This window comes from Halichoerus grypus, chromosome 10 (genome assembly GCF_964656455.1).
Source record: "Halichoerus grypus chromosome 10, mHalGry1.hap1.1, whole genome shotgun sequence".
Lineage (NCBI taxonomy): Eukaryota > Metazoa > Chordata > Mammalia > Carnivora > Phocidae > Halichoerus > Halichoerus grypus.
The window spans coordinates 115,320,057-115,333,213 of NC_135721.1; the positions used below are offsets into that span (position 1 = coordinate 115,320,057).

The 13,157-nt window shown below is 40.6% G+C and overlaps 1 protein-coding gene across 8 annotated transcripts in view; it reads right to left on the bottom strand.

Moving 5' to 3' along the window:
- NCOA6 (nuclear receptor coactivator 6) overlaps positions 1-13,157 on the bottom strand; it is a 101,523-nt gene that overhangs the window by 877 nt on the left and 87,489 nt on the right. For all 8 annotated transcript variants that reach the window (XM_078057114.1, XM_078057117.1, XM_078057116.1 and 5 more), the window contains 2 exons: positions 10,781-10,817; positions 7,382-7,527 (listed from right to left, as the gene is read on the bottom strand). In XM_078057114.1, the coding sequence (XP_077913240.1) occupies positions 7,382-7,527; positions 10,781-10,817 (183 nt within the window). The remainder of the gene's footprint in view (positions 1-7,381; positions 7,528-10,780; positions 10,818-13,157) is intronic.

A 13,157-nucleotide genomic window follows, 5' to 3' on the forward strand; every position in this document is an offset into this window, starting at 1 on the left:
ACAACCTCCATCACCAGTTCTTATCACCCAGTGAAATGACAGACGGAGTGCTTTTGTGAGAAATCAATGAGTCTTGCTACAAGCAAGTGGTAAATTGTGCCAGAGTGCAAAAAAAAAAAAAGCCTCTGGATCCCTTTTGGAGTCAAGCCATTGTTTTGCAGTAACTCTTTTTGCCTTACTATAGTCAAAGTCTCTAAATAATATGACCATGACCTGTGGTCAACAAGTATCTATTGTGGCCTAGCCAGGAATAGCAAAGCTGTGGATACATACAGGCATAGAAACAATTTAGAGCAAGCCACAGCCTGCTCTGAGCCCAGGTGAGCCTGCAGGCTTCATGGAAGAGTGGGGAACTGAGTGACTTATACACGGAGTAACAGTGGCATAAATGGAACAAGCGTGTTTTAATTCCTTTACTTCCTCTTGTATTATCATAGCGTCTTCAATCATCTCAATCTTATTCCATATTTAAACCATGTTTCCACATGGGGCACCTGGGTGGTGCAGTCAGTTGAGTGTCCAATTCTTGGTTTTGGCTCAGGTCATGATCTCAGGGTCTTGAGATAGAGCCCCACGTCTGGCTCCGCACTCGGCACGGGATCTGCTTGAGTTTCTCTCTCCCTCTCCCTCTGCCCCTCCACCCCCCTGTACTCTCTCTGTAAAATAAATAAATAAATAAACCTTAAAAAAGAAAACCTTCCTCACAAAAGTCTTCTACAGAGGGTACAATGAATAGCTTGAAGCTCTCCAAATGTAAACATTTCTTCAAAATCTTCTGTTCATCTTGGGACACCCGGCTGGCTCAGTCGGTTAAGTGTCTTCCTTCGGCTCGGGTCATGATCCCAGAGTTCTGGGATCAAGTCCCAGGTTGGGCTTCTTGCTCAGCACGGAGTCTGTTTCTCCCTCCCGCTCTCCCTCTGCCTACTGTTCCCCCTGCTTGTACTCTCTCTGTCTCTGACAAATAAATAAAATCTCTAAACAAAAAATCTTCTATTGATCTTGAAAATTCACTCTCATTCTTCATACTGCTCCATAGATCTTTTGGCTTTAATATGAAATCAACGTTTTAAAATTACTTCCTATCAAGGAGAAAATATTTTCTACCACAGTACTATGTAAGATGAATCAATTTTATTGGTTTCTGGAAACTAGGCTAAATTTTCTGATGTTGCATGTTAGGTTCAGTGTTCTAAGCAATTTTTTTTTTCTTTTGTATCATATTTTGAAAGCCCAAACTTAAGATGTAGATGCAAAAAGCGAAAATGTCACTATTAGCTATAGTAATTGCTAAGAAGGTCTCAATGACTTTCCAAGAAGTGACCAGTGCAATATTTTTGGGCTTCTGTTGGTGTAAATTTCAGTATGTCTATCTTCTTGCTGGAAGGTCATGCTGCTTGTGCCATGTGGTAGAAGAATCAGTCTCTCTCTGATTTACTCCTTAGTCTTCTGCTAATCAGATGACAGTTTATCTGACAGGATGCGGATAATGGTGTTCTTTAATTCCGTGTAAATAAACTAAGAGTCTCACACACCCCAAAGTTCCCTATGATCAACTCCCTAGTCCAACTCTCAAGTTTCATTTTCACTGTAGTAAATTTATCATTTGAATAAAAATATACAGAGTTGTGTCTTTTTTTTTTTTTTTTTTTTTTTTAAGTAGGCTCCACACCCAGTGCAGAGCCCAATGCAGGGCTTGAACTCACAACCCTGAGATCAAGATCTGAGCTGAGACCAAGAGTCGGACACTCAACCAAGTGAGCCACACAGGCGCCCCTAAAGAGTTGTGTCTTGAGTGTTCATCCTTAGAAAGATATCTGTTAATTAGGCCAACTTTGAGAGCTTCTCCTTTGTTGTGATATAAAGGATCGAGTGGTGTGTCTGAGAAACACCTATGTGGCTGGGAAAATAGGTGAGAAGGGGGAAGGTGCAGAAGCAACCTCAGGCTCTCCCTCCCCCTCCTCTTTCCTTGCCTTTTCCCACCTGTCACTGCTTCACAGCACCCAATGATCTGGCAGACTGACTCTGCTTCTGCAGACCAATCAATGAGTGGGACCACGAGTAAAGAAGTGATTTGTGTTAGAAACTGCAAAAAAATAATCTTTTAGATACCAGGGTTAGTGGTGGGAAAGATGGTGTAGGGTGTACTTTTATACTTCCATGAAGGAAAAAAACTGCATCAACCTGATACTGAAGTCTCTTTATCACCTTCCCTGGATAAACCTAGGCAATCTGGGTCACAGGGCAATGTCACTTTTGATGTCTTTATAAATGTCTAAAAAGGTCAGTTTTTTTTTGTTTTTGTAGTTCAATTTTATACTTCGTCTAAAATATTACCACTTTTACTACTCTACTGAACACAATAAAAAATCCAGAGGTAAACTCTTTAAGGTAAGGAATTCTAGGGAAGTAATGAAGTGGCTGATGGTACATGCAGGGTGTACATCAGGTCTGTTCCTAAAGAATGCCTACCTTATCTGACTGTGCATAATCCCACTCCCAAGACCCCATAACCAATACCATACTACCAAAATAAAAATTATATATATTGTTGAAAAATCCTATTTTTTAAACCACCAAAGATTTTACAAATTAATGTCTTCACAGATATAAAAGTAGTTCAAAGACTAATAGTAACACCATTTATATTAATATTTTGAACCAACTATATGGTAAAGAACTTGGTCAATAACAGTCTTTCAGATGGCCATCCATATATATCCTTGGAGAACATTTACATTTATAATTTGATATGGGCATTTTCTCCCCCCTGGTTGCCTCATTTTGACCATAAGTAAATTTGGCCAAACCTACAGGGTCTATTAAATCTTCTGTTATTTGGAGTTTACCTTTACCTTTCAAGGATTTTTAGAAAATGACCTTTGGCCTTGTTCACTTCATTATGTTTTTTTACTGTACTACTTCTAGCCAAGATTTCTATTTTTTGTAAAAGAAATTCTGGAAATCTCCTTTCAAAATTTTCATGACTGGTTTCTGAATGATGATGCTACAAGAGTGCAGTTTCAGGCAGTTACTGTTCAGAGTTTTCTCCCATATCATGCTCATTTATATTTCCACAGTAACACTTCCATTTTAAGATTAATTTTTTTTTTTTTAGATTGTTGCTTCTCAAGTCATAGGCTGTGGGTACGGTAGGGCTATCACCCCACTTTGCTGTCAGAGGCATCTTAAGGCACTCCAAGGACATCCAAAGCTGCTGCTGATTATAGGTTGCTCTGAACTTCCTTCATATTAGCATATTTTCCCTGGTTTCAAACTTACGCATTAAACTTCACTTTTAACTACTGATCTCTTTTCCCAGTTGAAAATATAACATAAGGGGTGCCTGGGTGGCTCAGTCGTTAGGCGTCTGCCTTTGGCTCAGGTCATGATCCCAGGGTTCTGGGATCGAGCCCCGCATTGGGCTCCTCGCTCTGAGGGAAGCTTGCTTCTCCCTCTCCCACTCCCCCTGCTTGTGTTCCCTCTCTCGCTGTATCTATCTCTGTCAAGTGAATAAATAAAATCTTTAAAAAAAAAAATGAAAGAAAATATAACAAAACCTATTATGAACAGAAGAGTAAATAAAGACTGATAAGGGAAACGAGACAAATCATTTCTGTGTTAATAGGGAACACATCATGTCAGGAAGTAGAACTACTCATTTGCATTTTATAACAACACACCTGATTAAGTATAATTTTAAAAAAAAGCTCACTGATTTGTGGGAGCCAATTTTTGTGTCTGTAATCAAAAGTGGGGTGGGGGGGACCCAACAACCAAAACCAAAACAACAGGTTAGAGAGTGACCTATCAACCATGTGGGCCTCCCTGGACTTGCCCAGAAATAATCTGTCCCACCTGCTCCAATCTGGCTGTACAGCAGGCCTTGGCCAGCATGACGTAAGCAAACTCTGTTCCCACAGCAGGAGCATGGTTAATGTCACTGGTTCTCTGACAATACAAATGTACCAATACTTCTCATTATAAACTGCTCATATTTCTCAGCTTTCAAGATGCTCATGAAAAACAGACTGTTTCTGATTTTGTTTGTGCATATATGACCGAAACTGTATGAATGCAAAAAGGCAAACCTTTTTTCCCCCTCAAAACTTTAAGAAGTACTGATGCTGCAGAAAGATGTTTCAGGTACCCAGCACTACTATGTCTCCAAACAGGTGTTGCATAGATTTTGGAAACGACCATGATATTTTATGATCATTCCCAGGGTATGGGTTCAAATATGATCACAAAAAGTTATTTTATGACTTTGGTTCAGAATTCTGGATACAACATAGCATATTGCATAGCAAATAAAAATGCATATTTATTCTATAATCTGGATCCAAGAGCTTTAACCCTTAAAAATCAAAACAGCGATAGCACTCATTTTGGATTTAAAACCTAACTTACTCTAGGAGTTCAGAACTGACAGCCTGAGGGCTTGAGGCTGAAGTGGAGATCTGTACATGACTGTGATTCCTGGGGTTTGGCCAGAGCTCTGACATCCTTTCAGGAGACACTTATCCGGCACCCCTCCATGCAAAATCACAAAGCTTTCAAGTCATTAGGGCTTTTCCTAAGCCACTTGTTAAGCCTCAGAGCAGGGATGGGGCAGGCATTCCAACATGACTACCACCACCTTGGGACAATGTCCAGTTTAAGTGTACAAGCCTATTCCCCTCCCCTTTCTAAAATAAGTTCCAGCTTTCCATCTTTGCTTGGCTGGCAGTTCTCTACAGACTGGCTCTAATTTGGGTATCTTAACTGTCCCAGCTGCTCCTTTGATTCTTTCTGGTACACTGTAAATGACACCCTTATTATCTTGAGGGTCTGGGCTCAGGTGAAGTTTCCAAAAATCTGGTGTGTGACATCTCTAAAGGCCAACACTTGTTTCCCGCCCTTTTTTTTTTCCCCACTTGTTTCCTGCTTTAAAGGTAATTACACACCATTTCGACAGCCTAGAGGACCTTGATCCTTTGGGAAAGTGAGGGGCCAAAAGAATACAAAGAATTGAGGGGAAGCAGGTTTTCCCACAGAACTCCAGGAATCTTCCCTGTGGTGGTCTAATAGTATTCAATTTACTGAAAGGAGTGCTTCCTTCCAAACAAATCTCTGCCTCGGAGAGGATTCCAGGGAGAACGAAGAAAGTAGCTGGTTCCTTCTCTGCATCAAAGTGGGGACACCAAAGAGGACCCCGCCGGTGGTATATACAGGACACCTGGGAAGGAACAAAGACCCCTTCCTCTCTGATGGGCTCAGAGAAAGTAGTTTCTATACGTCCACCTATTTGTGATCTGTAGACCCATGGCCTACTCCCAGGGGCTCTTGTGAGGATTCGTGAAATTCTGGCCCAGAAGCACAACCTGCTAATGACAGCTGAGCTCTCAGGTCAGTGTCTGGTGTTGGTGCATCAGAACCTGCCCTCATCTTCAGGCTGGCATCCCAACAGTATTTGACTGTTTCTCAGCACCGCTGCTGATATCAGGCACTTGGCCAGGATCCCAGCTCTTGCCTAATGTGAGCTGCTCAAGCTCAGCACATTTCCTGTGGAGATGAAGTATCATACCCTTCCTCAGATCTGGGTACCTTTTGCCTAGAATATTTCATTCAATCCCATAGCCTGCATAATGCCTCCTCATTCTTCAGGTCTCAGCTTAAAACATCATTTTCTCCAGAAAGCCGCCTCTGATTTGGCAGAGGAGCAAAGCATCCCAGCTACATGCTCCTACAGTACCATGTAATTTTGCTATCACAACATTTAACATTTAACACATGGTATTAGTCTTTCTGGCTGGCATAAAACTGATATGATGAAGACAGAGACCGTCTTTTCATTCTTATATTCCCCAGGGCCTGGCATGTATAAGTACTAAATATATATCTGATAGACGGTTACTAATAATTTCTGATTATATACCTCTTTGCATGAGGCACCATACTAGGTACCAAGGACACAATGGTGAGCAAAACCAGACACCTCCTGCCCTTGCAGAGTGCACAGGTTAATTACCTATCACATAAATAGACATAAAGTTACAGCTGTGATGTTATGAAGGAGAACATGGTGCTATGATTTCTCATAGCAGTGACCAGGGAGCTAGGTAAAAACAGTAGGAAGTTCATGAGGAGAAGAGAAGAAGGAAGAGGGAAGCACATTCCCTGCAATGGGTGTAACATACACACAGGTTTGTGACAAGGGATGAGAATGGCATGTCTGAGTTGCTGAGGGAACTCAGATGAGGCTGGGAGAGGCTGACAGGGGCCAGACCACATGGAAACTTGGGGTCCATGTTGGTGCTTTTAGACTTTAATCCTAATTACAATGTAAATCACTGAAGGGTTTTAAGCTGGAGTAGCAATGGAGATGGGGCAAAGTGGATGAATTTGGGTCACCTGAGATAAAATCAGCGGCTTTCTGTGATGGATATGAGAGATGTGAGGATGAGGGAGAGGTGCCAAGGAGGATGTGCCCAATGGACAGATGGTGGTGCCATTCCCTGAGGTGGGGAACACTGGCAAATGACCTGACATTGTGGGTGAAATCAGACATGCTGAATTTGAAGTCCTGCTAAGGTTGTACATGCAGTTGTCTACGATTTCTAGAGGTCTGTACTAGAAGTACAAATTCATGAGTTGTCTGTGAAAAGTTGTAACTAAGAAAGTGGGGCATGAGTGAGATCAGTTAGGGAGAGAAGAGTTGGAGAGAAAGGGTGACTCAGGATCGAAGTATGAGGAAAGCCAACATCTAATATCTGCGTACAGAGGTTGAGAAGGAAAAGTCAGAGAGGCAGAAAACGATATCAAGAGCTCTAGGTCAGAGAAGTCAAGGACAGTGTGCATTCGAAAAGGAGACATCAGTCAAGAGAGGAGAGAAAACTGGTAAGGTTCCTGACAAGGTCAGAGAAGATGGGATCAAAGAGGCGCAAGTGGAGGAACTGGCCTTAGACTTGAGGAGTGACAGCTGCTCTATTATGGTAGGAGCAAAGGAGGATCCTGGTAGATTTATGTCTTGGTAGCAAGAGCTGAAGCAGTTCTATTTTCTCTGTGAAGGGGTGAGAGTCTCTGCTGAGAGAGAGGAGAGAAAAGTAGAGGCCAGAGGAGTGGGAAAGAGAGCTGACCACAGGGAAATGGCTGGGCTATATTGAGGCCCTATCTGAACAGGTGATCATGAATCAATCTGCCCTGTTATGTTCTTTTTTTTTCCCCAACAGTGCTTGCTGCTGTGTACACACACAGAAAACACACAGGTAAACAAACTAAGGAAGGACAAATAGTAGAAGTCAAAGTAATAGAAGCAAAGATGAAAAACAAAGTCCTCTGCTGTGGTGATAAAGATCCCATTCTTCTATCTGACCCACAATGGCACCCACACCCCACTGCTAACCTTTAGTAGAGCTGGAGGCTGAAGCAGGCCGAGAGGATCGCTTGCGATGTCCATTTTCCACACTTTCAGAAGCCACAGTTGGCTCTTCAGTTCGGGAGTTTCTGCGGCTTGGGGTTTTGGACTTTTCAATGATCTCTTTGGGCTCACTGCCGACAAAGGGAAGCACAAAGTTTCCAAGGAGGTGAGGGAATCAAGTCACACACAAAAAAAGGGTTCTTCAGATAGAGTTTCATTTGTAAGGCAGGAGATTAGGAACTACACAGTCATTCTGAAGAGAAAATATTCCATCCTGGGACAATGAACACAATTACCTTCTATATTACTGACAATTTAAGAGTGAGTCTAGTTTGTTACACTAGTAAAAATAAAATACTAAAGCATATTGCTGGTGAAATTGTGGAAAAACAGGTAAGAAATTAAGAACTTGGAACAAAAATTCCCAAACTTCCTCACCCATTTTTCTAAAATAACAATATTCCCTTTCAAAAAGTAATAGTATCTAAAATCTAGGGGAAAAAAAATTTAAAAAATCTAGGAAATTAAGAATATATACTGGCATTTCCTATGAGCCTGGTATAGTCAGATAATGGCATGTTATAAGTCACATTATAGAATATACATGAGGATATATTCACAGTATACTATTGGGTATACTGATTGCCCCTACCTCAATCCCCCTTTTTTAGTATGCAGAGATTTAAAATTGGTAATATGCAGTACTACTAAGGGTATGGGGAGAGAAACTCCTGATATAAATTATATAACCCAACAGTTCTCAATAGGGGCATTTTGCCTCCCAGGAGACATTTAGCAATGTCTGGAGACATTTCCGATTGTTAAAATGACTGTCTTGACTGAGGCAGGGATGCTACTGGCTTCTTCTGGGTAGAGGCCAGGCATGCCACTGAACATTCTATAATGCATAAGACAGCTCTTCTGTGTAACACCCCGCCCTGGTGAAGAATTATCTGATCCAAACTGTCAATAACGCCAAGGCTGAGAAACGCTGGTGTAATCCTCTGGCTCAGCAATTCCATTTCTAGGTGCCTAAGGAAACAAATCTTTTTACAGCGCTCTAATTACACACAAGGATGTCAAAGCATTTTATTTATACTAATGAAGACAGAAGACCTAAATACTTTACAATAGATTATAAAACTAAAACATGGCACATCCATATTCAGTCATGAAAAATCATGTTGTAAGTTTATTTAATGATAAAAACTGTTTATGATACATTATTGTGGGAAAAAAGTTACCAATATTATGAATAGTATAATCCCATTTTCATCATAATACATGTTGAGTATATATATGTAACCACATATAAATGAATGTGAGATACATATGTGTGTGTGTGCATGATGTATAGTGCTTATATATAAAAAACACTAACTAGCAGGTTATATAAATATTAGATATAGTATTTATATGTAAAATACTCCCTATCTGTATACATACTCTCAAGAGAAGTAGAGGAAGATGAACTAAAATATACATAGTGAGTATTGTTTGAGTCACAGGAATACTGGTTTACTGGTAATTTTCTTCTTTTTAATTCTCTGACCTGAATTCCAAATTTTCTTTAATAAACTTTTTACTGCTTTCATGGTTCAAAAAAATGAATGTCAAAATCATTAGGGAAAAAAAGCTGATTAAATTTGCTTATAAGGCATGGAACTGAAACAAAAGTAGTACAACAAAGAAAACAAAAGAAGCTGGTCAAAGGGATGCCTCTTCGGGAAGTCTTCCATGACCTCACTTCCCAAGTGAAGTTGTCTCTTCTGTCTTTTTGGTTCACAATCTGTCTCTGGCATTCTAGAGCACCCATCAGATTGTACAGCGTATTTTCTTTTAATATCTTCTGCCTTCCACTAGATCAGGAGCTCCTTAGCGGCATGAACCATGGCCTATCAACTATCCCTAACCCCTCCATTTTCACTCCTGCCTGAGGATCCTTCACTAATGGCACTATGGCTGGAAATCTGGCCATACTGTTCACTACCTTGTTTTATATCTAACCACTGCCCCACAAGCCAAGGGAAGTGAAGAAGCAGCGAGGCTGGAGCTGGGGTGGAATTGTAAGTCAAGGGGTATTTACATATCCTTTTAGAGATGTTACAGATGGCTTTCTGGCTAGGAGCCCAGAAAATGGTCAAAGCCTCTGAGGAAGAAAGATTCCTAATAGAGGTGCCTCTTTCTTCTGGCAAAACAAAAGCCACAGTAGTACTGTCCTGGTATTTATATGGTCAGTGCTCAGACAGCTCTGGAAACAAACACCCACAGGATATTTTTGGTGTGATTATCTTCTTTCTATAGCCACACAGTTGGTGCATGCTTGAGAAAGGCAAATGATTTCAAGTATTAGCCCAATCCAAATAAAAATACAGGCAGAATGATGTAGTCAGAATATCAATGAGTTTGGAGGCAGAAGAACAGGGGTCAAGTCTTACCTATATATTTACTGGCCATGATATTTAACTTTTTCTATGCTTCAGATTCCTGATCTATAAATCCCCATGTTGTCTGCTGCAATACATAAGTGTGAGGGCTCTGGAGTCAGAGCCACTTACTAAATCTGTGGTCTTGGGCAATTTAGTTAACTTCTCTGAGCTTTAGGTTCCGTATCTTTGAGACAGAATTTACCTTCCTAATAGATACTGTGAAAATTAAATGAGATAATACACTTAGGGGGCTTGCAGCCCAGTGCACGGCATGGAATGCATTCACATAAATGTTGGCTATTATAACCACCTCAGAGGGCTGATAGGAGGATTACATGAGAAAATGATTGTGAAGATGTTTTACAAACTAAGTTGTACAAATATGATAGATTCTCTAAAATGTCGTCTAATGTATTAGTACACTAAAAAAGGAATGACTTTTGAAAAATAATAATACTTTTCTCCATGGGGTTAATGAGGTTGAAGTCACAGGTGTATTTCATTTTGTTAGGTCGTGGGGCTTATAGTATAACAGAAAAAGCCTGAGTTTTGGGGTCAGACCCCACCTGGTTCTCTCTCTTATGCTTGGAGGAACAAACAGCTGTACTTCAGAAGGTGTTGCAAGAACTATTATTAATGACAATATAGCAACAGCTCCTACATACTGAACATTTACTATTTACTCACTATGGTGAGTGCTGAACATGTTCTCTCATTCAGTTTTCAAAACAACCAAAAAAGGGAGAAACTTAGCCACCAAGTTTTATTAACAGAAATGTTACTTCTGAGGGGTTAGGACTCATGACAGCTCCCCTGCTTTAGTAGGGAAAACAGACTGGTACAAAGAGTGAAGGAAAAGGCCAAGGTGAAAAGAGGTTTAAAGGATGAGAAAGCCGATACCCTTCAAAGAGGCTTATGCCATTTTCATGCTGAGTCTGCAGAATGATCATCTTACCTTTGTCCAGAGACTATGGCAGCATTTGCCTCGAGTTCTGTGAAAAATACAAAGGACAGAAATGAGATGTGGGAGCTCCTGTTGTCTATGTCCACTGGGAGAAGCACGGTGTCTATGAGAATTCTGAATGCCCTATTTAGGCTAACATGTCTCTGTGTCCAACAGGATTCTCACCCTACATGGTACAGAGACAGAGTTGGCAGGGACACAACTCAGTTGTCTGGGGCATAAGACACTTACTTGGTCTATTTTTACTTCTACTCCACACTGTGAAATAATCCTGTTTGGATCAATAGAATTAAATTCACACTGCCTGGTTCATATTTCACCCAGCTATAACTAGGTTAGTAAAATAAGCCTCTTCCTCTCATGTAGAAGAGATTGTTTTTATTCTTAAAATATCTCCACCCTCTTGACACTTGTTTTTAAAGACAGTAACCTTCAAATATGTCTTGAATATCTATTCAGGATGCATTCTCTTCCAAAGGACTTCCTCACTGAGCTTTAGAGGGCAGATTGCTTTGCTTTGAGATAACACCCACAGACTCCATTATGTTCCTCTCTTCCTCAACCTCCCAGAAACGCCCTCCAAAAGCAAAACCTCAGTAATTTGTCTAGCAGGGTTTTACTTAAATGAGCACTCTATGGGTTTACCAGGCACTTCTTTCTCAGCCTCAGCAGAAAAACATCTTCCTCCATTATATGCTTTTAGTTCCATCTTTCCAAAAGACTTTTCTGATGCACCAGATAGCAGCGATCTCTCCTGCTTCTGGACTTCCACAGCTCTGTCCCTGTCCCCCTTTTAGAAAATTTAGCACTGCAGACTCAGTGTATGCCTAATCTACCCCACTGACTACATGTTAACCTCCCTGAAGGCAGTGAAGTCAGAGTGCATGGGTTAAAATTCTGACCCCACTGCTGATTAGCCATGTAACCTTGAGCAAATTACTTGACCTCTCTGTGCTCAATGCTTCATCTGAAAAAAAGGGGACAATCACTTTACCCACCTCAAAATTAAGAAGATTAAATGAAATAATACATATAAAAATTTAGTACAGCATCTGGCTCTTAGTAATAACTTAATATTAGCTATTATTATTATTGCTTTGATGCTCATGTTGATACAGCCTTAATGCGAGGAGCCTTTCATCTTCAATGCAAGATGAGGGAATCCCTGCTTCCCATTTGCTACTTAGCTCCCCATATCTAACCCATAAACCTTGGAAACCCCACCACATGAAACAGATACCACCTCACTGAGTACTCTCTCTGCTCCCTTGCTGGCTCCACTGGAGCATACAACAAACTCAGGTAACATGTGCTCAAAAATGAAAACAGCTCAAAGGAGGCTGATTACATAAAAATTTTGATTAGTTTGCTCATCTGAAACAAAATTCAGTGCTTCTGAGAACTTTAACACTATCACAGATAATTCATGTAAGTACAGATCAAAGGAATTTGGTGAAGGCAATTAGTGACTCTGGGGGCATTTTAAGGAGATTCATTTAAGTAAAACTTTTAAAAGGAACAGGATTCTTCGGCCAATTATTCTGATTTAGATGTAGGATATGATAAAACATATTTTTCTGGAGTAAAGAATTGGGGCAGGAAATGGAATTCCCTTCCTCTTTCTAGTTGCTTCTTTCCTCACCAAAAATGAATTTTACTATAAGCCCTTCTGTGAATAATTCGCTCCACTCCCACCCTTCTCAGGTGCCTAGCACAATCATGTGGGCAGTTGGTAGCAAAGGAAGAATCTGGGTGGCTGAAATGTTTTTAGCTCATCCATTCATTTCAGAGGCCTGATTTTACTCAGAGTGTGCAACAGAACATAGCATAGCACAAAGCACCTGAAGCCCATTTTAAAATAATCATAAGTTAGGGCACCTGGCTGGCTCAGTGGGTGGAGCATGTGACTCTTGATCTCAGGGTTGTGGGTTCAAGCCCCACACGGGGTATAGAAATGCCTTTAAAAAAAATCTTAAAAATAAATCACAAGTTATACCTTAATTTCAATGGCTTAGGCCCACAAAATTAAACACAGCAGTATTTTTTTGCTTACAAATTTTGTCAAGTGTGAACTGTATTGTAAATGAGATTCTAACCTCCTTGGGAAAGGTCATACTTTTTTTATTTTTTTTTTGGTATCCCTCAATACCTCCAGTGACAAAGGGCCAGGCAAGACTAAACTGTAACATATTTATGATATTTCTCTGCTTTGGCATATTTATCTGCCTACGAAGGCAGTGCTGTTATTGCCATCAAGATCCTCGTGCGTTCAGAGCTGACACAGCATTCCACAACCATTATTTGTCAGATTACCATGGACTCCATCTTCCAGAAACACCATCCCTAGTGCTATTTGCAATTTCTTGGT